Source organism: Gastrolobium bilobum, unplaced genomic scaffold, assembly GCF_033153095.1.
Source record: "Gastrolobium bilobum isolate Gb01-03AN ecotype WA unplaced genomic scaffold, APGP_CSIRO_Gbil_v1 utg7396, whole genome shotgun sequence".
Lineage (NCBI taxonomy): Eukaryota > Viridiplantae > Streptophyta > Magnoliopsida > Fabales > Fabaceae > Gastrolobium > Gastrolobium bilobum.
Window position 1 is genome coordinate 738,029 of NW_026899269.1, and position 21,733 is coordinate 759,761.

The window sequence follows — 21,733 nt, forward strand, 5'->3', positions numbered from 1 at the left end:
ATATTTAGAATATCTTATGTTTCTTTGCGAAATTTATGAATATTATAAGTTTAGATTATTTTTTTATTAAATTATTGAATATTAAATATAATATATAGTATATAAATTAAAAATATTATTTAATATCAAAACGTGTCCTAACGTGTCGAAATCTAATATTTTTTAGAATTAACGTGTCAAATTGTCGTGTCGTATCGTGTCACGTGTCCCGTGTCGGTATCGGTACTGCATAACTAGCCACCTCATCGTGTTTAGTGAATGTTGTCATGTCGAAGTATTGTAACTGTACGGCTCAAAAAAATCCAGTCTCTCTTATATCATTATTTTCTCATTTTATGTAATTATTTATTACTATTATAAATAGTAATTAATACTAAGAATGTAGATATATAATACTATTATCATTATTATTTTAAATTGATATTGAATTCATTAATTCAAATAATAACTAAAATCTTAAATAATTCTAATTTATTCATTGATCTCTTAGAATACATATAAATTCAACAACTTAAATTGCAGCTCGTCTACCAAAAAAAAAAATAAAGCTTCCACCAGAATATAATTCAACAACTAGTGTCACAAAACCAGCAGTGATTTCACCTTCTACCATTATTAGCAGTTCAGAATTGCTATTTGCACCCTTTAGGTCTGCTACACAGAAGTCATTGACAGAAGCATAGTTAATAGATAAAAGAAGGGAGAAGATGAAAAGAATGGGAACCATCTTTATCTTGAAACTCTAATGAATTGATTTATAATGGTAATCAATTTTGCAATATTGTCGGGTACATGTCAATTCTGAAAGATCACAAGTAAGAATTATTTATAATGATGATTATTAATTCACTCAATTAACTCTACATCAATTTGAAAAATAATAATAATATTATAAATATTATTTGGATATGCTACACAAAAGTCATTGACTAAAGCATGAGAAATATAAAAGAAAAAGGCCAAGAGAAAAAGAATGTGAACCATCTTTATCTTGAAACTTTAACGAATGGATTTGGTGTGAAAGTAATGTTGAATTGTGTTAATTAGTCTCTTACTGACCTTTTCTAAGAAGGATTTAAAATACTAAAAAAAGTAAAATTAATAAATACTAATTTAATTGATACAAATTATGATTAATTGATATTAATTAAAAAAATTATTAATTTTAATTGAAATGTTAAAAATAATAATAATAAATACTAATAATGCGCGCTATTTTATACTAATAAGACTTATTTAATATCAATCAGTCAATCTACATTATATTGAAATACTCCTAATTCAAAATTGCTAAATTTATCATCTGTAATCATAATATAGTTTTTTTTTTTTTCTTAATTCACCCAAAAATTTCAAATATGTGATAAAGTTTTAGAATTTTAAGTGACCAAAATTTTCATTTCTTCAAACATAAAATTTTCCTGGTATGTCAAATTTTGAATTTGTTGAAAATAAAACAATAGAATGGAATTTTGATTAATTATTAAAAAAATCAGAATCATGGCACAATAATTGTAACGTTGCATGAATAACTCTATAAATTAAGCAATTATAAACCGCGCGTGTATCTCATCATTCACCCAACTTTAAATTACATTCAATATTTGAATACTTCCTAAAATACGAAAATAAATTAATTTTGTTATTATTGACAGTAAGTTTGGTATTTTAAATTTTGCAGGCATTCCAAAATATTGTCAGAAAATTGACAACTATTCATAATGTTAATTATTATTTCACTTGATGAATTTAAATATCAATTTACGAAATAATAATGATTTGAATTATGTTGGGCCATATTAATTGCTTCAGATTCATTCCTTTGGTAAATAATTAAGTTGTATATGTAATTAGGCTGAAACATAATACGGCCCCAACGTCCTTAATTAGTTAATCAAGACAATAAGGTAATCAACATTCGATGTCCTTAAGTTTTTTTCTCTCTCCATTAATTTAATTTTGAATACAGTATTTTCTCTAATCATTATTCAATTAGAATCAAGTAACGGGGGAATTAATTACAGGTAATTTGTGAAAGTCGAAAGAAAAAGTGAATTAATTACATAAATCATGGATTCTATCTATTTCAGCATTTTGTTGATGTTCTTCTTTAGTACCCATGAATTCAAGAATTGTTATCCATAATGTAAAGCCTCATTAAATTAGTCTTGTCTTTCCTCCAATAATATTGGTTTAATGTACCATCAGTTTCAATTAAGAGTTACTTTTACTCCTGGCCGGAGGAGGTTAAGTGAAGATACCTTAGATTATCTAAAAAAAAGCCCCATTAAAAAGCAAATTTATTCCTACACATAATTTTTTTTCTCAAATGAGATTTTTTATATTCATAAGGATTTGAATCTAAGACATTCCTTAAGCAGAATTAAACATGTACTGCTTAAACCAATCTCATTTGATTTCCTACACACAATTCTAGTTCAAAAAACAATTTTCTGATACAAAATCAGCTGTAATATATTAAACTAATGAGATAAAAGATCTAATTTGAACGACTTTGTGCTTTCTTTCACTATCAAACAGTTCACAACATTAGTTGTGCCCGATATATCTCGAATTCTTTCTCAAATTAAAAGATGAATATATCATAGCGAAAGATAAGAATCATGAAATTGTCGTATGCTATTTATTTAGCATTTGCCTTAACATTTGGGACTGGAAAATGAAAATGGAATAAACAAGAGCACGTACACAAACAAATTTATTATTGATAATTCTTACCGGATCAAAGTCCAATGGACCCAAGCCCAAACCAAAACCCAAAGGACTCCAGTTAAATACTGGACTCAAATCAACAGCCATCCAAAATAGTTGCTCAAGTTCACTTATCTTCTCAGAATATTCTGATTTTTTCTTTATCCAGCTCTATTAACTTTAATGGAAATATTTCATTTTCTCGATTCCAACAAAAATATTATTGGAAAAAAAAAAAAAAAAAAACCAAGGATTCAATAGATAAGCAATTATTCCTAGCCTCTGCCACCAAAACGTTTCTTGAGCTTCATCACTTGCGCAACATCAAGTAATGTAGTTTTTGCCACGATGTCAGAAGGTAAGTTGTTGCCAAATAATAGAAGATCAAGTGTTTGGGCACCAGGGTTTTCGCTACTGAAAGCGACAAAAGCAGTGGCATTTCCCTTACCAGAATTGACAACAAAATGCACTTGTCCTTGTGGGAAAGCTATAACATCTCCTGGTTTCAGTGTCTTGGAATAATAAACTGCATTTGGTGTCATAAAACCAGCGGTTATTTCACCTTGTACGATCATGAATAGTTCAGTGCCACCGGGATGTGTGTGCATTGGGACAAATCCACCTTCAGCTAGGTCTACACGTGCTGCAGAGATTCCAAGACCATTAATACCTGGAAAATCATTAACAAATGCAGTGGTTAATGCGGCTCTAGAAGTAGTGTTTGTGGGGTCTTTAGCTACGAGGCCAGAGAACACAAAGTCATCCACTGTTACTTCTTTTGGTGACTTGCATGGATAGCCTGAATTGCTGTTTGGACTCTTTAGGTCCGCTACACAAAAGTCATTAACAGAAGCATGGGAAATAGATAAGAGAAGGGAGAAGATGAAAAGAATGGGAACCATTTTGTTCATGATTTGGTGTGATTTGAATTATCTCAAGCCTGATATGGCCTTTTATAAGAAGGATTCAAATAGTAAAATTAATAAGAGATAGAATATTGTTATTATCAAATAGTTTTATTACCAATGTCATTGTCACTTTGTTTCACCATTAGATCGATTATGTTGATCCAACGCTTTTGATTTAACTTTCTAAAAACCTTCTTTCTTCTTCATATATTTAATACTTTATATTTATTTCTATCTTTGTATATATGGTTATAATTTCCTATATTTGATACTTTAATATTAAATATGGGGAATCATAATCATACAAAGGTGGAAATAAATATAAGTATTGTTCGATCAACATAATCGATCTAACGTTGAAACAAAGTGTTAATGACATTAGTAGTAATACTAATTGGTAGTAACAATATCTTATCTCAATTAATAAATATTAACTTAATTGATACGAATTAGGATTAATTGATACCAGTCAAATTATTTCATTAATGCTAACTCAAATGCAAGAAGGTCAATAAATACTTATTATACTAATCTGAATTAAATTTGTATCAATTAGCCGTTTGTTTTTTTTGCAATTGCGCAGATTAAAAACGTTCTTTGATAAACAAGTAAATAAGTTACAGCATATATAATTCCCATTCTTTAAGGTACACCTAACAGGTAAATAAGTTAGACATCGTGGTCTGTGAAGTTACAGCATGCCTACCGCGAGGTTAACAGCCCATTTGATAGTGTTGCCAAGAGAGCAATAGAACAGGATGAGTGCATTGCCCGTTTCTTCGCACAACCTACTATGGACAGGTACCTCCTCCAACCTCTATATATGGACAACTTTAATCAGTGGCGGGGCAGCAAAAAATGTTAACCCATGCCAAAAACCCGCCCCCAAAATTTTAGCCCATACTACAGCTCTACCACATTTTAACCTCTACTCATACCAAATTCAAAAAACTAGCTAGTGGCAAGTTAAGGTGGTAAAATTTTTAAGGAGTTGCTTTAGTTTGGTCAATCACCTGAAAGACATGGCCATGCAATAACTAAGAATTCAAGTCCTTTAAAATAGTTTGGCTGACTTTTTATAAGAAGGATTTAAAATTTTTTAATATGTGAAAGTCCGAGAATTTGAAATGACCAATATTTTCAGCTGATCTTGGAACATAAACTTCTTCAAATATCTCAAAATTTGAATTTGTTAAAAATAAAACAATAGAAGAGAATTTTGATTAATTCTAATTTTTTTTTTTTCAAAATCATAGCTAAAGAATCATAATATTGTATTCAAATTAGGATTAATTGATATTAATTAAATAATTTTATTAATTTTAATTGAAATGCTAAAAAAATAAAGCTAATAAATACTAATAATGCTATTTGATACTAATATAAGACTTTTTTAATAACAATATACCATATTTTGAAATACCTACTAATTCAAAATTGTCAAATTTATTATCTATAATCATAATTTAATTAGTGTTTTTTTCTTTCCTAATTCGTCCGAAAAATTCAAATATGTGATAAAGTTTGAGAATTTCAAGTGACCAAAATTTGAATCATGCTGGGCCACATAACTTTGTGCCACATTAGATACTCAGGCCGGAACCAGAATGAGCAGTGTTACTCAAACACGCTAGCCACACAAGCAGGCTAACCAAGTGCTACCTCAAGCACGGCAACAAACCCCTCTTCCATCGCCCAAATTTCAGTGCCTCTCCCTCTCCTATTATATATCATCCCCCGTGAATTGTAATTTGCATAATAAATAATAGTTAATATTTAATAATTAAGAAATTAAAATAACAAAATTATTATTATTATAATACAAATTAACATAAAATTAAGCAAATCAAATACTAATTAACACGTAGATAATTCTCTCTTTTTTCTTTAAATCTTTCAAAATTCCTACAAATTAAAAAGTAACAAATTATATTCACTTTTGATTTAATGTAATCAAGATTCAATGTCTTTAGGTTTTTTTCTCTCTCCATTAATTTAATTTTGAATACAGTATTTTCTTCAATTAGAAATTTAGAATCAATTAACTCTTAATTTCAGCATAAATTCGCAATATTAGTGACGAATTAAGAAGTTTCAATCTCCTTCAGCTTTTGTTGATGTTCTTCTTTTTTTTTTTTTTTTTTTTTGGAAAACATATTAGGCTCCCGCTGATATTTCTGAAAGTTTCGACTCTTTGCGTTGACGGTGAAACTAATCTGAAGAACAGGGCGGGTCAGGGATAAAGATTTAAGCTCCTCCCAAATATGGTATATGGAAATCGAATCAAAACTTTTTTTTGTCACTGCTCATCTCTCGTGCACTAATTGAACTACCACCACCGTCGGTGTTGATGTTCTTCTTTGGTACCCATGAATTAAAGAACTGCATGTTCGGTCCAAATTCAATCCACAATGTAAAGCCCCATTACATTGTAGACCACCAATTCAAAAGAGAAAATTTATTCCTGCAGACAGTTCTAGTTCAAAGAACAATTTTCTGATACAAATTCATCTCTCATATATTAAACTAATGCGACAAAAATTCTTATTTGAACGACTTCTTTCACTATCAAATAGTGCATAACATTTATGCACACGTTGTGGCCTAGCTTTCAATAAAATTTTAATCGGTAATAATTAGTTATATATGCCCGATATATCTCGAATTCTTTCTGAAATTAAAAGATGAATACATCATTGCTAAAGATAAGAATCATAAAATCGTCCAGTACTATATATTAATCATTTGCAAAACCCACAAGCCATATATGCCTTAACATTTGGGACTGGGAAATAGAAATGGAAAAAAGAAGAGCACGTACACATACTAATAAATTTATTATTGATAATGATTATTGAAAAAAAAAAAAAAAAAAACTAAGATTCAATACATAATCAAATAATCCTAGCCTCTGCCACCAAAACGTTGCTTCAGCTTCATCACTTGAGCAACATCAAGTAATGTCGTTTTTGCCACGATGTCAGAAGATAAGGGGTTGCCAAATAATACAAGATCAACTAGTTGGGCACCAGGGTTTTCGCTACTGAAAGCGACAAAAGCAATGGCTTTTCCCTTACCAGAATTGACTCCAAAATGCATTTGTCCTTGTGGGAAAACTATAACATCTCCTGGTTTCAATGTCTTGGAATAAAGTGCATTAGATGTCATAAAACCAGCGGTTATTTCACCTTCTACCATTATTAGTAGTTCACTGCCACCAGCATGTGTGTGCATAGGGATTGATCCACCTTCAGCTAGGTCTATCCGTCCTCCAGATATACCAAGCCCATTAATACCTGGCAAATCATTAACAAATGCAGTGGTTAATACTGATCCGAAAGTAGTGTTTGTGGCATCTTTAGCTACAAGGCCAGAGAACACAAAGTCGTCCACTGTTACTTCTTTTGGTGACTTGCATGGATAGCCTGAATTGCTATTTGGACTCTTTAGGTCTGCTACACAAAAGTCATTGACAGAAGCATGGGAAATAGATAAGAGAAGGGAAAAGATGAAAAGAATGGGAACCATTTTGTTCATGATTTGGTGTGATTTGGGTAATGTTGAATTATCTCAAGACTGATATTGCCTTTTATAAGAAGGATTTTGTTATGGGCTCATATTAGAAGTCCATATTCTAGAAAAATCATGAAAATGTTAGAGGAATAGGAAATTAAACGTAATATTCCTTTATTGATATTCATTCTAGTGCGAGAACAATGAACTCATTTAATTTAATTGATATGGCCTTATCTAAAAAGGATTCAAATACTAAAAAGTAAAATTAATAAATACTAATTTAATTTGGGATAGGATATTGTGACACCCAAGTTATGTGACACCCAGTCAATCTCACTGTTAGATCGCTTATGTTGATCCAACGGTTATATTTATTTCCATCTTTGTATGGTCATGATTTCCCAAATTTAATATTTTATATTTATTTCTACCTTTGTATGGTTATGATTTCCCATATTTAATGCTTTCACTTTAAATTTGAGAAATCATGACCATACAAAGATGTAAATAAATATAACCGTTGGATCAACATAAGCGATCTAACGGTGAGATTGACTGGGTGTCACATGGGTGTAACATAAGTTGGGTGTCACAATATCCTATCCCATTTAATTTATATATATATAAATTAGGAATGTTTGATATCAGTCAAACTATTTCATTAATGCTAATTGAAATTCAAGAAAGTCAATAAATAATTAAATACCAATAGTAATCGGAATTCAATTAGAATCAATTATCTGTTTATTTGAGAATCAGTTTTGAAATAAACTAAAAACGAATTAATCACATGGCATGTGTGTGGAGTTACAAAATAGTTAATTTATTTACAGAGACAATGAATGTGAGAGGAGTGGGGGAATATGGAGGCAGGTGCTTTCATTTTGTAATTTTTATTTTATTTTATTTTATTTTGCTATTGCGAAGATTAAAACGTGCGTTAACAAACAAGAGGTACACCTAACATGGAAATAAGTTGCCAGTTAAGGTAGTAAATTTTTTAAGGAGTTGCTATAGTCTGGTCAATCACCTGAAAGACGTGGCCATGCAATAACTACGAATTCAAGTCCATTAAAATACTTTGACGTGCCTTTTTATAAGAGGGATTTAAAAAATTTAAAAAGTAAAATTAATAAAGACTAATCTAATTGATACAATACAAATTAGGTTTAATTGATAGAAATAAATATTTTAATTAACTTTAATTGAAACGCTAAAAAAGTAAAGTAAATATACTAATAACGCTATTTGGTACTAATAATTAGGATTAATAATTAATAACAATCTAATGATATTTTGAAAGGGTTTAATATTTCTACTTTTGCTATAGAAAATATTTCTCTGCACACTCACAAAGAAGTAAGTGGATCTTATTGTAGAGAGAAGAGAAATAAAAGATTAGTGGGGCTCCATCATTTATTTTTATGTGAGTGTTATGTAAAAAAAAAAATTGAAAGCATAAATATTTTTCCCATTTTCAAATACCTCCTAGCTAATTCAAAATTGCCAAATTTATTATCTATAATCATTTTAAGAGAAAATTATTTCTCCAGTCACTTTAGATAAGGTTATCTTCACTGAGCTCAAAATGTCGTTGTTTTGAGGTTATAATTAAAAAATTCTAAAGATAAAGACTATATAATCCTGCATTATATTAAAATTACATAAATACCTTGATTTCTGCTCCCAAAATGATGTTGTTTTGGGCTCACCGAGAATAACTTATGTCATGACTAGAGAAATCTTTTACCCTCATTTTAATTACTGTTTTTTATTTCCAATTTCACCCGGAAAATTTAGATGTGTTAAAGTCCGAGAATTCGCTCCAATAAATTTGAATAACTCGCTTTCATATTTAGTTACTTATTTCTATGGGTTCGCTTTTTCTGCAGTTACTGCAGATAATACGACGTCGTTTTGGGATGAAAATTATGGTATTTTTGTAATTTTAATTTATTTCAGGGTTATAATAGTCTTTATATTTATAATTTTTTAAGATTTCAATACTAAAACGACTTCATTTTGAGAATAAATGCAGATAACTTATCTGCATTAACTGTAGAAACATTTTTTCCTATTTCTATATTACTTCTTATATTAGATTCTACCATTTAAAAAAAAAATTCTTTGTTTCAGTCTATATTTCATTGAATAAAAACAATGTTAAATGACTTTAATGTTTCTACATTGAATAAGTTATGAGTTATCTACTTTCACTCGCAAAACGATGTCATTTTGGATTGAAAGATTAAAAAATTATAATGAAAAAGACTATTATATTCCTGAAATAAATTATAATTATAAAAATACTATGATTTCTGTCTCACAACGACGTCGTTTTGGGCTCAACGTAAATAACTTATCTACATTGACTGCAGAAAATACGAACACACGTTAAATATTATTTTTATCATATTTTTTAACTGGTTAAGTTTTTCATAATTAAATAACAAAATTAATACCAAATAATAATTTAAAATTAATAATTATTTTGATTTTTACTTCACTTATAGTTATCATAACAAATAAAGAATAGACTTGTATTTATAATTATCATAAAAATTAAAGTATAGACCTTATTGTTATTTTATTCTTTCTTTTTTTTGGGTAATCTTTGTTATTTTATTCTTTATCATCACTTCATGAAATAATCATCTATCAATTATTAACTTTTCATAGCAATCATTTAATTTTTTATCATTTATCAAACACGCAATAGTATAACAAAAATTTATTTTATATTGCCCAGGTAGCTATTAATCTATATTATATTATAATTCAGAGTCATTCTGTGAAAAATTTTGTCATGTGTAAATTTCAATCTTAAGAAAGTTTTTAATAAAATTTAAATCATATACGTCATGGATCAAATGAGACTTGATCAATGATGCAACATAATTAATTTAAATGTTAAATTAATAAAATTAATTTGAATTTAAATTTTGAATTTGAAATTAGAATCTAAATATAGTCATAAATTAGATTTAATGACAATGGAGAAAATTAAGGAAACTAATTAATTAGATTGATTGACTCAAATTAATTTCCCTATTTTAATTAATGTTTTTTCTTTCCAATTTCACCCGAAAATTTTAAATATGTGTTAAAGTCCGAGAATTTGAAATGACCAAAATTTTCAGCTCTTGGAACATAAACTTCCTCAAATATCTCAAAATTTGAATTTGTTGAAAATAAAACAATAGAAGAGAATTTTGATTAATTGTAATTTTTTTTTTCAAAATCATAGCTAAAGAATCATAATATTGTCCGAATAACTCTATGATTTAAGTAATTATAGACCGTATAACGTATCACTCGCCCAACTTTAAATTATATAAGTATTTGAATTCTATGGGCAAAAAGGAAAAGAAAAGAAAATCAATTTTGTTATTATTGTCAATAAGTTAAATAATTTTGAATTTGCAAGTATTCCATAAGATTCCAAAAAATGTATAGTATTAATTATTATTTTACTCGATGAATTTAATGTCAATTAACAAAATAATAATGATTTGAATCATGTTGAGCCACTTAAGGTACTGTTCCAGAATCATTATTTTGGTAAATAACTAAATTGTATATGTCATTATACGTAATCAAATTTGAACTATATATATTCTTACTTTTTTTTTTTACTTTTATCATGCTACATATAAAATTACTTTAAATTATTAATATTTAGGGAATTAATTTTAAACTTTTTATTGTTATAACTGTGCCGATACTGTTAATAATTAAGTATTAATATTTAGTCATACATGTCCCAGTTAAATAGGTGAGATATACTCCACGAAAAAAAAGTGAGATATAAAAACAAAAATAACTTCTGTATTTATATTTAAAATAAGGAAAAAGTATTTCTTCAGTCACCCGAGATAACTTTATTTCCAGTGAATTCAAAACAACGTCGTTTTAGAATTATAAGATTAAAAAATTATAATGATAAAGGCTAATATAATCCTGTAATATCTTATAATAACAAAAATATTTTGATTTTCAACCCAAAATGACGTCATTTTTTGCTCACCGGATATAACTTATCTCCATGGAGAAATCCTTTAATAGACATATGAACAAATATTAACCAATAATTGTTAAGAAAAATATATCAGAAATTTTTATATATATTTTTTGGTAACCAAAATTTTAAATTCTATATATAAATAAATATATTTTAATCAAAGAGGATATATTTACAATATTTTTTCCTTATATCCTCTTATAATTATTTTTTTTATCGTTGGATTAAAATCAAATCAATAATTATAAAATGATATCAATCGTTTTAAATAAACATATTTTTGTTATCGTTGGGCTATAAATAAGGGATTTAAATAATTTACGCTAAATTATAGGTTTAAACCTCAATATCTATCATTTAATTTCATTTATAGTTTTACTTAGCCTTGTTATACAGAGCTTACTGAATGCTTGGTAATTTCTTAATAGGAGAAAGTTTCAATCATCAATTAATATCAAGCCCAGAATCATGCTATACGTGACCGTCTTACACTCCATGACCACGACTTGGGCGCAACTAGCTCTCCAAGTATTCTTTCTACCAATGTATTGATTCACAAAACCCCGGCTTAACTCATAATTAAGGACGTAATTTAATATGGGCTTCTCTCCTTCTACTGCACTAGCTAGGAGGGCCACATACAAATACAATCAACAGAGATAGACCTTTACTCCTTAGCTTAAACTTTTGGGTTGAATTGACACTTCACTCTTCAATCCATCACTTGCAAACTTGAACTGTTAGATGAGATGGTTGCTTATGAAGTATAATCCCCTATAAGACAATCAAACCTTGTTCATGTTTTTCTTACGTCTTTGTTAGTGCCCATGGATTATATAGAACTGTTCCGCCCGTCTCCACAATGCCAAGCCCATTTACCTCCAATTTTATATACATTTGTTCGTACTCACAAACTATAGTTCAAAGAAAAAAAAATCAGAAACAAAACCAGTTCTCATATATTGAACTAGTGCGATAAAAGTTCTTATTGAACTATATATGCCTGTGTTTTCTTTCACATTGTACAACATTTAAACACTTGTTTTGTACATGACATAGCTTTGAATAAAATTTTAATCAGAAATTAAATGTGCGCTATAAGTCTCCAATGTTTTTATTTTTTGTATTTTTCTCACCTGTTTATCTGATCACTTGACTTAATCCGGTTCGAATATGATTGGACACATAGTTTCTATATCCATGACTTGATCTCGAAATCGTTGGGTAAAAGGAACAAGTTCTTTATCCCTTAAACAATGATTATTGTTATATGTCTCCAATTCTTTGTATGACTTAAAACACACACACATATATATATATATTAATGAGACAAGTATTGTAAAGAATCAATTCAACTCAAAAGCTTAAGTTATTGGATGGATGAGACTACATTAATGATTTTATATATCTCAACATATCCCCTTACACGAGAGTTTACTGGACTTAAAAGAGTGAACAATGCTGTCTATCTACCTGTGCGAAAAAAGAAATTTCACTAAAAAAAAAGTGGAGGCGGTAAGGATCAAACCCGGTACACTGAGATTGGAGGCGGTAAGGATCAAACCCGGTACACTGAGATTTTGATACCATGTAAAAAAGCAATTCAACCCAAAAACTTAAGCTATTGAGTGAGACTATATTAATGATTTTATATATCTCAACAATTATATATATAATTTGAACAAATTAAATTGCAGCCCACCTATATACACCCAAGAGAGAGAGAAGAATCACGAAATCGTTTAGTACTATTTATTCATTACTTGCAAAACCTTCAAATCATATATCTTAACATTTGGAACCGGAACAGAGAAATGGAAAAAGGAACAGCACGCACACATAGTACACAAATTTATTACTGATAACGATTTTTGGAAAAAAAAAAAAATGAAAAGAAAAAAAAGACAAGGAGTGGATTCATAAGCAATCCTAGCCCCTGCCACCAAAACGAGCCTTAAGCTTCTTCACTTGGGCAACATCAAGGAAAGTAGTTTGTGCAAGTATGTCAGAAGATAAGCTGTTTCCAAATAATAGACGATCAAGTACTTGCGCTCCAGGGTTTGCACTACTGAAAGCAAGAAAAGCAGTGGCTTTTCCAGCACCAGAGTTCACCTGAAAATGCAACTGTCCCTGTGGGAAAACCATAAGATCTCCAGGTTTCAGTGTCTTCGAATAAAGTGCTGTAGGTGTCATGAATCCAGCAGTGATTTCACCTTCCACCATTATTAGTAGTTCTGTTGCACGTGGGTGAGTGTGCATTGGGATATATCCTCCTTTTGCTATATATGTCGAACCTTGCTGCAGAGATATCAAGACCATTAACACCTGGAAAATCAGTAACAAATGCAGAGGTTATTGCAGCATTGAAATAGTTTGTGGTGTTTCCAGCTACAAAGCCAGAGAACACAAAGTCATCCACTGTATGTTACTAAAGAAGGTGACTTGCACGTATAGCCTGAATGGCTATCTGAACCCTTTAGGTCTGCTACACAAAAATCATTAACAGAAGCATGGGAAGTAGATATGAGAAGGGCGAACAGGAAAAGAATATAAACCATCTTCGTCTTAGAACTTCGATAAATATTGGATTTGGTGTGTAGTTAACGTTGGATTGGCTTGTTATTTATAGAGCTATTCATACACGTTGGAATAGCTGTGAATTTAAGTTCTATATGACAAGATTACTGTTATATCATTTTTTTTTACATTATTTTTATAGTAAAATAAAATGAACACACTTGTCAATATATATTTCTATGATTATACATGACAAGCATGCACGTGGAACATATGGACGACGAAGACAGGCGAAACTATATCAGGGATTTTATCTGATAACGAGAGTTAACATAACCAATCAGATAATAATAGCTCAGTTTAATAAGTGAGAGTGAGAGCATATATTCGATCTCTCAAATATTTACACTATCATTTTCTCCTGGATTGCTCGATTGAAATATTTAAAAAATAAGAGTTACCATAAATAACCGACACGAGTAGATATGTGTACCAACATTATTCGGTGACAAGTGGAGGATATATGAGTTTTGTCTTTTTATCTCAAACGGATGCAATCATGTTTCCCCTTCTATTTTTTTTTTAAGAAAATAAACAAATTAAAAAAATAATTAATGAACAATTAACATATGAGATCTTCCCACGGTAGCAAGGTCAGTCACGAACAATAGTTTAAGGCCACAGGTTTCCCTTTCTATTTCACTATTGTATCGTTGGGTTTTTTTTTTTTTTTTTGCGTTTATTAAACTCTTAACATATATTTATTAATTAAATTGAGTTTTAAGATTTGAAATAGACACTTTATAATAAATTAGTGTAATTGTATATCACAGAAATGAGAAATACGTACAAAATTCTTACTATTAATAAATATATATCTTTATTAATGCTGCAGTGAATAAAATTTAATTTTTTATTTTATTTTTATGGTTGATATTTTTTTCATTATATTAATAAATAACTACATCATATTAATTTGGGATATATTATAATGTCTACTATTTTTTTTGCCTACCACTTTAAAATACCATTAGATCAGAATTTTAACTATTGAAGGGTGGTAAACAAAGGTAGATAAGAAAAATGATATGTAGAATAACCTATCCCTATTAATTTAGTGATATCGTTACAAAATTAAACAAAGTGAAATTTCTTTCAAGAGTCTAACTTTCACCATGTATAGCCCAACGTACGATGGCATGCCTCTAGGCTCTAACCCAAGAAAGATAGTTGGATTATCCAAATAAATACTGTCAGGCCTTGAAACATCAATTATCAGCCCTCATCCATTCTCAACCACTACACGACGCTGCAAAACACATCACTGCTTGATCTCTTTCCATTATTGCACCTTCATGATCCCAGGCACGCACCACCTCACAACGCTAAACGCGCATCTTTCCTCTTTGTTCTATCTCACAAGGAAATTGAACAAGTGTACAATTGAAGATCTCATAACACTACGCTCCTTCCATGCAAGAGATTCACATAAATTCATAACAAGCAATAACTAACTGTTTTCCCTCGATCGGGTCGTGCTTCACGTGCTGTGCTGCGATTCTCAACACAATGACCCACGTATACCAACGTGGTAGCTCAGTTGGACCAAAGTTATGATTTTTTTTTTTGGAGTTACTCAACCCTAATTATCTTGGCTTCCTTCGGTATCCCCACAAGCTTCGCCTCTTTGAGCCGACTATGGAACTAATCCAGAGTGCGGGGGTCAGTGATGGCTAAAGGTTCAGCCGCCTCCCCAAAAATACATTTAGTGGGAATCAAACACATGTCCAACCCTACTAACTCAGCGTCAAAGAACCAACTGAGCTGCACACATTGGCTGACCAAAGTTATGATTGAAAATAAATGAATGGGGTATATTGAATTTTTTTTTTTATGTTTTTGCAAACACAATATTTTTCAATTATGGTAAGTGTTGTTCAAGTTTTTTGATACATTGAAGGAAAAGTGTTGTTCAAGTTAACTTATACTTATTTAGAATAGTTTATTTTCTGAATGTGTAGATTAATTTATTTTATATTTAAAATAATTTATAATTGAATTTTTTTGAAAGAAAAGATATTTTAAAAAAATAATTAAAACCAAATATGTCATAAGTTTAATTGAAGGCATAGGACTAGCAGATGATTCTAAATAATTAACATAATTTAGACTTATAATTGTACGCACTTCCCTTGCGCGCCACCGTGCAATTATACGTTTGAGTCTTTGAGATTACATCAAGAACAACATGCGTTTGAGCTCTAAAACCATATATATAATGTGTATAAACCATTTAAACCACACTGCTCCAGTAATTACCATAAGGTCTGTTGCTACTCACGGCAAGTGCACCGATCGTACAAGTAATATATGATTAAGTAAGAGATCGTTCCCACGAGGATTACGGTTCAATCACTAATTCACTATCGCAAACTTAGTTGGACAATCGAAAGTGTATTTGGAAACAGGATTTGAATTGCAAAATTAAAATATTAAATATTAAGCTAATTACTTGCAAGAATTAAAGACAAGAAATTAAAGATGTGATTTAACTAATAAAATAAAAACGTAGCTAGGGGTTCAATTTCATTTAATCTCCTTATTACGTTTGAATTCCTTCTTAATGTTAATTGTCCTTAGTATCAATCTAATCAATTCTTTCGCATGTTATTAGAGCTCAATCCCTTGTTACTCTAAAACCTTTACAATATTGGAAGAACCCTAGTTCCCCGGTTATTCCCCAAGCATGCAAACATTAAATTCAAGAATCTTAAAGATTACGCAAACCCTATGTCTATCCCTAGAATCATAACGTTTACGATGAAGTTATCAGATATGGATCACACACCAACATTCCTATTGTCATGCATTCACCGATGATCATTATATAAGATTCAAGCCTATATAAAGCATTAAAAACAGATAACTTCATTCATGATATAAAGGAAAATTAACACAGCGAATTGTTCAAAACATAATAAATCGACTAAAATCCATCTAACCCTAACTACTTAAAGAACTAGCCGGACATGGCAAAATCAAGAACAAAAGAAAATAGAAAAGCTCCCCCAAACTCCATAAGTGATTGGTGGATCTTCAATATCTCCAATGAACACTTGACGTTGATCCGTCTCCGCCGCTCACGAACATGAATCTGATGTTTCTCCGCGTTCCTTCAGCCTCCAAGCACCCAAGGGTTGTTTAGCAATGTAAAATTTATGTATTTCTGGTCCCCAATGGCCCTTTTATTGGCCAAGAGTTCGTATCCTGGTAGAAAACTCGAATGGGCCTAAGTTGGATCTGTCTGGGCGCTTAAGCCTGTTGTAGCGCGCTTAAGCGCCCTAGGACAGTGAATTCTGACTCGCGTTGAGCGCTGAGGCGCTCTGAAGGGTGCTTAAGCGCGCTCCTCGCGACAACTTTTTCTTCTTGTGGCGCGCTTAAGCCCTGAGTTGGGGGCTTAAGCGCCCAGAGGCAGTAGCTATTTGCGTTTTTAGGGAGCTTAAGCTTCTGAATGGGGGCTTAAGCTCCCACTTCTAACAACTTGATAAGATCCTCAATCTTATTGTTTTTGATCTTCTTCTATCATCTCTTGATCTTATCTTTTCTAGTTGTGATCTCTATTTATCCAATCTTCATCTTTGACTCCTTTTGTCAACAAATCCCTAAAAAATAGCAAAGATGATTCCATTAAACAAAAATTCAGATAATGTTCATGATTATTATATTAAACCCTAGTTTTTGACTTATTTAACTTGATATTTTATATTAATTTAGTCTATAAAATAAGATAAACTAAAGGTTTATCAAACAATTCCCAGATTTGAACATTGCTGTCCTCAGCAATTAATTAGAATAAAACTATGGGAAAGTTTGAAGACGGCTAGTCATGCTTAATGAATATCAGGCAGAAAACTGATCAATAATGAGATATCAAAGTATTCAGACTTATTAAAAATCAATGACACATCAATTTCAAGCAAACAACCATAATTCACCAGTCATAAAATCATAACATGCGTTCTCAAAAGAAAGAGTAGTACAATTTAATTCCCACAACACCCTCTCACTGGATTTTTATTTATTCACTCATACTCAGTGTTTAAGGGTATGTGTTTCACTCTTACTTTACTGAATTAACACTACCATAAGCTTGTTTATATTCTCACTCTCCACAGTCTTACTACTATACAAAGTCAATCAAGAGGTCTTTGTTAAGGTTGTAACGTGGCTTTAGGTAAAAGGGAAGGAATCATCTGGGTAAGTGGCTTAAGATAACTGATCAAAATTCAACTTCAAAGAGGAACTAGTTTAACTGTTCAACATATAGTAAACAGATTTCTCTTATTTTCCTCCTCTTTTCTTCTTCCACTTATTCATATAATATAAGTCTTTTATTTCTTTTCCTTCTTCCTTTTGTTTTTGTTTTCCTGTTTTTGTACAGATAAACAGTTCAACCTTTTTCTTTTCATTTCCTTTTTCCACCACTTTGTGGCAATTTCCCTCTTTTCACCTTTTTCTCCCATACACTTAGAGTTTGATTTTCTCTTTTTGTTTCAATCCTATCCAGTTCCTCATTTAATTTTGAAAATTAATCAGTTCAGGTGAGGATGTGTATGGAATGGCTATTCATAATGTACTGTCAATGAACAAACAGGCCTCGGCTCAAAAGGGCTTAATCTAAGAATAAACCTTCAGGGTGGCTATTTGGCTATCTAGCTTTTAAAAAGAACTGCCTCTATCATTTCAACAATTGTATACTACAGACCATTTCAAAGAGAAACAAAACAAGTTCTAGAGTGATTCAACAGTAAAGTTCACACCACAAAAAAAATTCTGTTTAGGCTCAAAAGCTTACGGCTAAGGATGTGAGACTTATTTCCACTCTCTCTTTGATTACTCTAGTTATTCTTCTCTTATTCCAGTGAACTATGAAGCATGCTTGACTGACGCTCATTTATGTACGAAAATAAAATTTATTTACATCATTATACTCTTGATATCAACTATCAACCAATTTCATGTAATTATTCATTATGCATCCATACCAAGCACAATGGAAAACCTCTTAAGATCCACTAATTATTTATTGACTAAGATGGAAGGGGTCTTAAAAATAATTTAAAAAACTTAAATATTAAACTAACTAATATATATGAAGACCTTAAAATAAACTAATACTAAATCAAAATAATTCTAAAATAAAATAATACTAAATAATATAAAAATAATGAACTATAATATGAAAATAATATTAAGAAACTCCCCTGAAACACTGCATTTGTAATTTGGATATTTCTGTGTACTCCGTGTAATCATGAGTTTCTCCTTCTGACCATGTGAAGTTTATGGTCTGATAAATTGCGTTGGTATTCATTCCCAGATTTAAATCTTGCTGTCCTCAGCAATAAATTTAAATCTAAAAAGAATCCTAAGCAAGATATCAGAAAAAAATGATATTGTACTCTGCACACTTGTCACAGATAAAGAAACTACGTCAGCATGTCATATATCCAAAAAATATCAGTCATGTCAGGTCAGTCTCAATATACCTCCATATCAACATGCACTAGACTAATAGTAAAAACAGCAAAATAATAAAAAAATAAAAGTCTGAAAACAGATAAACTGATATGAGGATCAGTCCTCCTCCATATCAGTGGTGGGTGTGTCGTCATCTCCTGCATCCTCCTGGTCGGCCTCAGCAGCAGTGGCATCATCAATGCGGACTGTATCATCCTCAACAGCAGTGGCATCATCAATACAGACTGTATCATCCTCAGCAGCAGCCGTCTCAGTGTCAGCAGCAGTGGCATCATCAGCAGTGGTCGGGCCTGGGGCCTCCTCATCGGATCCAGCATATGCTGGATATGCGAATGGTGATGCCTGTCTGTCCTGCTGGCGACATAGCTCGACCATCTGTGCACTCATATAATCCTGAAAAGCCATCTGTCTGCTCTGAGAGTATCTAGCTCTCCTTTGCATAGATCACTGCTGACGCTGCAGTGACTGCACTGCCTCCCATATAGCAGGGATATCTGGTTGTCGTGCCCGTCGGGATGGTGCTGCTGGTGGTACTGGAGGTGCTGGAGATGATGGGGGAGTAGATGGGACACCCATGGTTGTTCGGATGAGAGCAGCATTAATAGGGGGCACACTTCCACTAGCCTGGGCTCAGTGGGTATCTCTACTCCGACCCGATGACACAGGGTCTGGATGAGAGAGCTGTGTGCAATGGCAGCTTTTGCAGATGTCTGGTGTGCAAAGTCGTAGATACCATCTGCTAAGATTGTCGGAAGATCAACTGTGCCCCCAGTCATGATGGTGTGTATAAGTGCTGCTCTCTTTACCTGCACCTCAGATGTGTGGGTGGTGGGCAAGATGTTATTAATGATGAACTGGAACCATACTTTGGCCACTGGCTTGAGCTGGTTAAGATGCAACAATTTTGGACGAATGTTGTTTTTCATCATCTCCCAGTTTTCTCCTGGAAGGGAAATGGTATCCAAAATAAGTGCAGCTTCTTCTATAGGGTCCCAAGTATCAGACGCTGGGTCACTTCTAGCAGGTCCATACTCAACTTTATTGAGTAACTGTCTGTACTCACATCTTGATTCCTGAATGAGGCCCTGGTTTCTTGCATAAAGGATGAAGTGTCTTCCCTGAATGCATTGGTACTTTGAACATAATCTGATGTGGTTTTGGATAGTTGTGCAAAGGCCTTCTCCCACTCTGATTGTTGTGGAGGTTGTTGTGGTGCTAGCATAGGAGGATTTAGCTGATGATTCGAGCTATAACTGAATCCTGGATGTTGATTTTTATTTCTCCACCCTTGATTCTGGTTATTGCCGTATTGGTTCCTCCCTGGGTTATATGGAACTTTCTGATCATGCCAAATTCCATTAACATCTGCAGTTTCGGGTGCCTTGCAGTCTTCAGTAGCATGAGCACCCGCACAAATACCACAAGTTATTTGAATATTATTAACAGAAGAGACTTGAGAACTGGTAAATTTCTTTGTGAGAGCATCTAGTTGTTCTTGTTGTTTCTTGTTAATTTGTAAAATCTGTTCATTCTGAGCTAAGATGGCATCATAGCCATCAAGCTTCATAATCCCCGCTCTTCTCTGTGGTACTGGAGCATTATCATACTCCTGAGAGGCTAGAGACTCTAGTAATTCCAAGGCTTCCTCTGGAGTTTTTGTTTTTAAGGACCCTCCTGATGCAGCATTCACCAATGTTCTTGTGTTCGGCGTCATCCCTTGAAAGAAGGTTCTCGCTTGCTCCCAAGCTTCAATGCCATGTTGGGGACACTTCCTAAGTAGTCCTTTGAATCTTTCCCATGCTTCATATAGAGATTCACTTCCTTTTTGTTCAAAAGAAGTGATATCCGCCTTGAGCTTTGCCATTTTCGAAGATGAGAAAAATTTGTCCAAAAACTTGTTTGCCAAGTCGTCCCAGTGGGTGATGCTTCCTTGAGGTAACGATTGCAACCATCCTCTTGCTTCGTCTTTAAGTGAACAGGGGAACAATCTGAGCAAAATAGCATCCCGAGACACCCCATTCATCTTCAAGGTATCACAATATAGCAAGAAGTTTTCCAGATGGATGTAAGGGTCTTCCGTGCTTCCTCTGGCAAATTGGTCTTTCTGAATTAATTGTAAAAGTGCCGGCTTGAGTTCAAAGTTGTTAGCATCCATGTTTGGTCTAACAATACTCGCCGTCTGTGGAACTCGAGCAGGAGTCATGTAATCTCCCAACGTTCTCGGAGGTGGTGGAGGTACATTGTTGTCTCCCATTGCTTCTTCTCTTGGTTCTGTTGAGCTTGAAGCTTCTTTCTCTTGTTGTCTTCTTTCTTTAGCAAGTTTTCTATTTATTTTTGCTGTTTTCTCTATCTCCGGGTCAAATTGCAAGGAATCGGTGCCAACGGTACCTCGCATAAACTAGAAAAATAGATTATATAAAATAAGAAAATAAAACTGAATTTAAATAATAGAAAATTAAATAACAGAAAATAAGGTCCAATCTAAAGAATTAATAGCTACTATTAATGTTGAAATAGT

At 31.9% G+C, this 21,733-nt stretch overlaps 2 protein-coding genes, 1 non-coding gene and 1 pseudogene across 3 annotated transcripts; 1 reads left to right on the forward strand and 3 right to left on the reverse strand.

The window, feature by feature from the left end:
• Positions 1-2,846: 2,846 nt before the first annotated feature.
• Positions 2,847-3,623, reverse strand: LOC133289071 (auxin-binding protein ABP19a-like). Its single transcript, XM_061486939.1, has one exon. The coding sequence runs from the start codon at positions 3,621-3,623 to the stop codon at positions 2,988-2,990; it is 636 nt and encodes a 211-aa protein (XP_061342923.1). The 3' UTR covers positions 2,847-2,987.
• A 2,901-nt stretch (positions 3,624-6,524) lies between these two features.
• On the reverse strand, positions 6,525-7,157 carry LOC133289074 (auxin-binding protein ABP19b-like). The gene has a single exon (XM_061486942.1). The coding sequence runs from the start codon at positions 7,155-7,157 to the stop codon at positions 6,525-6,527; it is 633 nt and encodes a 210-aa protein (XP_061342926.1).
• A 5,929-nt stretch (positions 7,158-13,086) lies between these two features.
• Positions 13,087-13,715, reverse strand: LOC133289067 (auxin-binding protein ABP19a-like; annotated as a pseudogene).
• A 7,251-nt stretch (positions 13,716-20,966) lies between these two features.
• LOC133289077 (small nucleolar RNA R71) lies at positions 20,967-21,073 on the forward strand. The gene has a single exon (XR_009748444.1). It is a non-coding gene; the product is annotated as a small nucleolar RNA R71 (small nucleolar RNA).
• The last annotated feature ends 660 nt before the right edge of the window (positions 21,074-21,733 follow it).

What these genes read in the sequence shown, in the direction of transcription:
- LOC133289074 (XM_061486942.1), bottom strand. Translation starts at nt 7,157, where the DNA reads ATGAACAAAATGGTTCCCATTCTTTTCATCTTTTCCCTTCTCTTATCT.
- LOC133289071 (XM_061486939.1), bottom strand. Translation starts at nt 3,623, where the DNA reads ATGAACAAAATGGTTCCCATTCTTTTCATCTTCTCCCTTCTCTTATCT.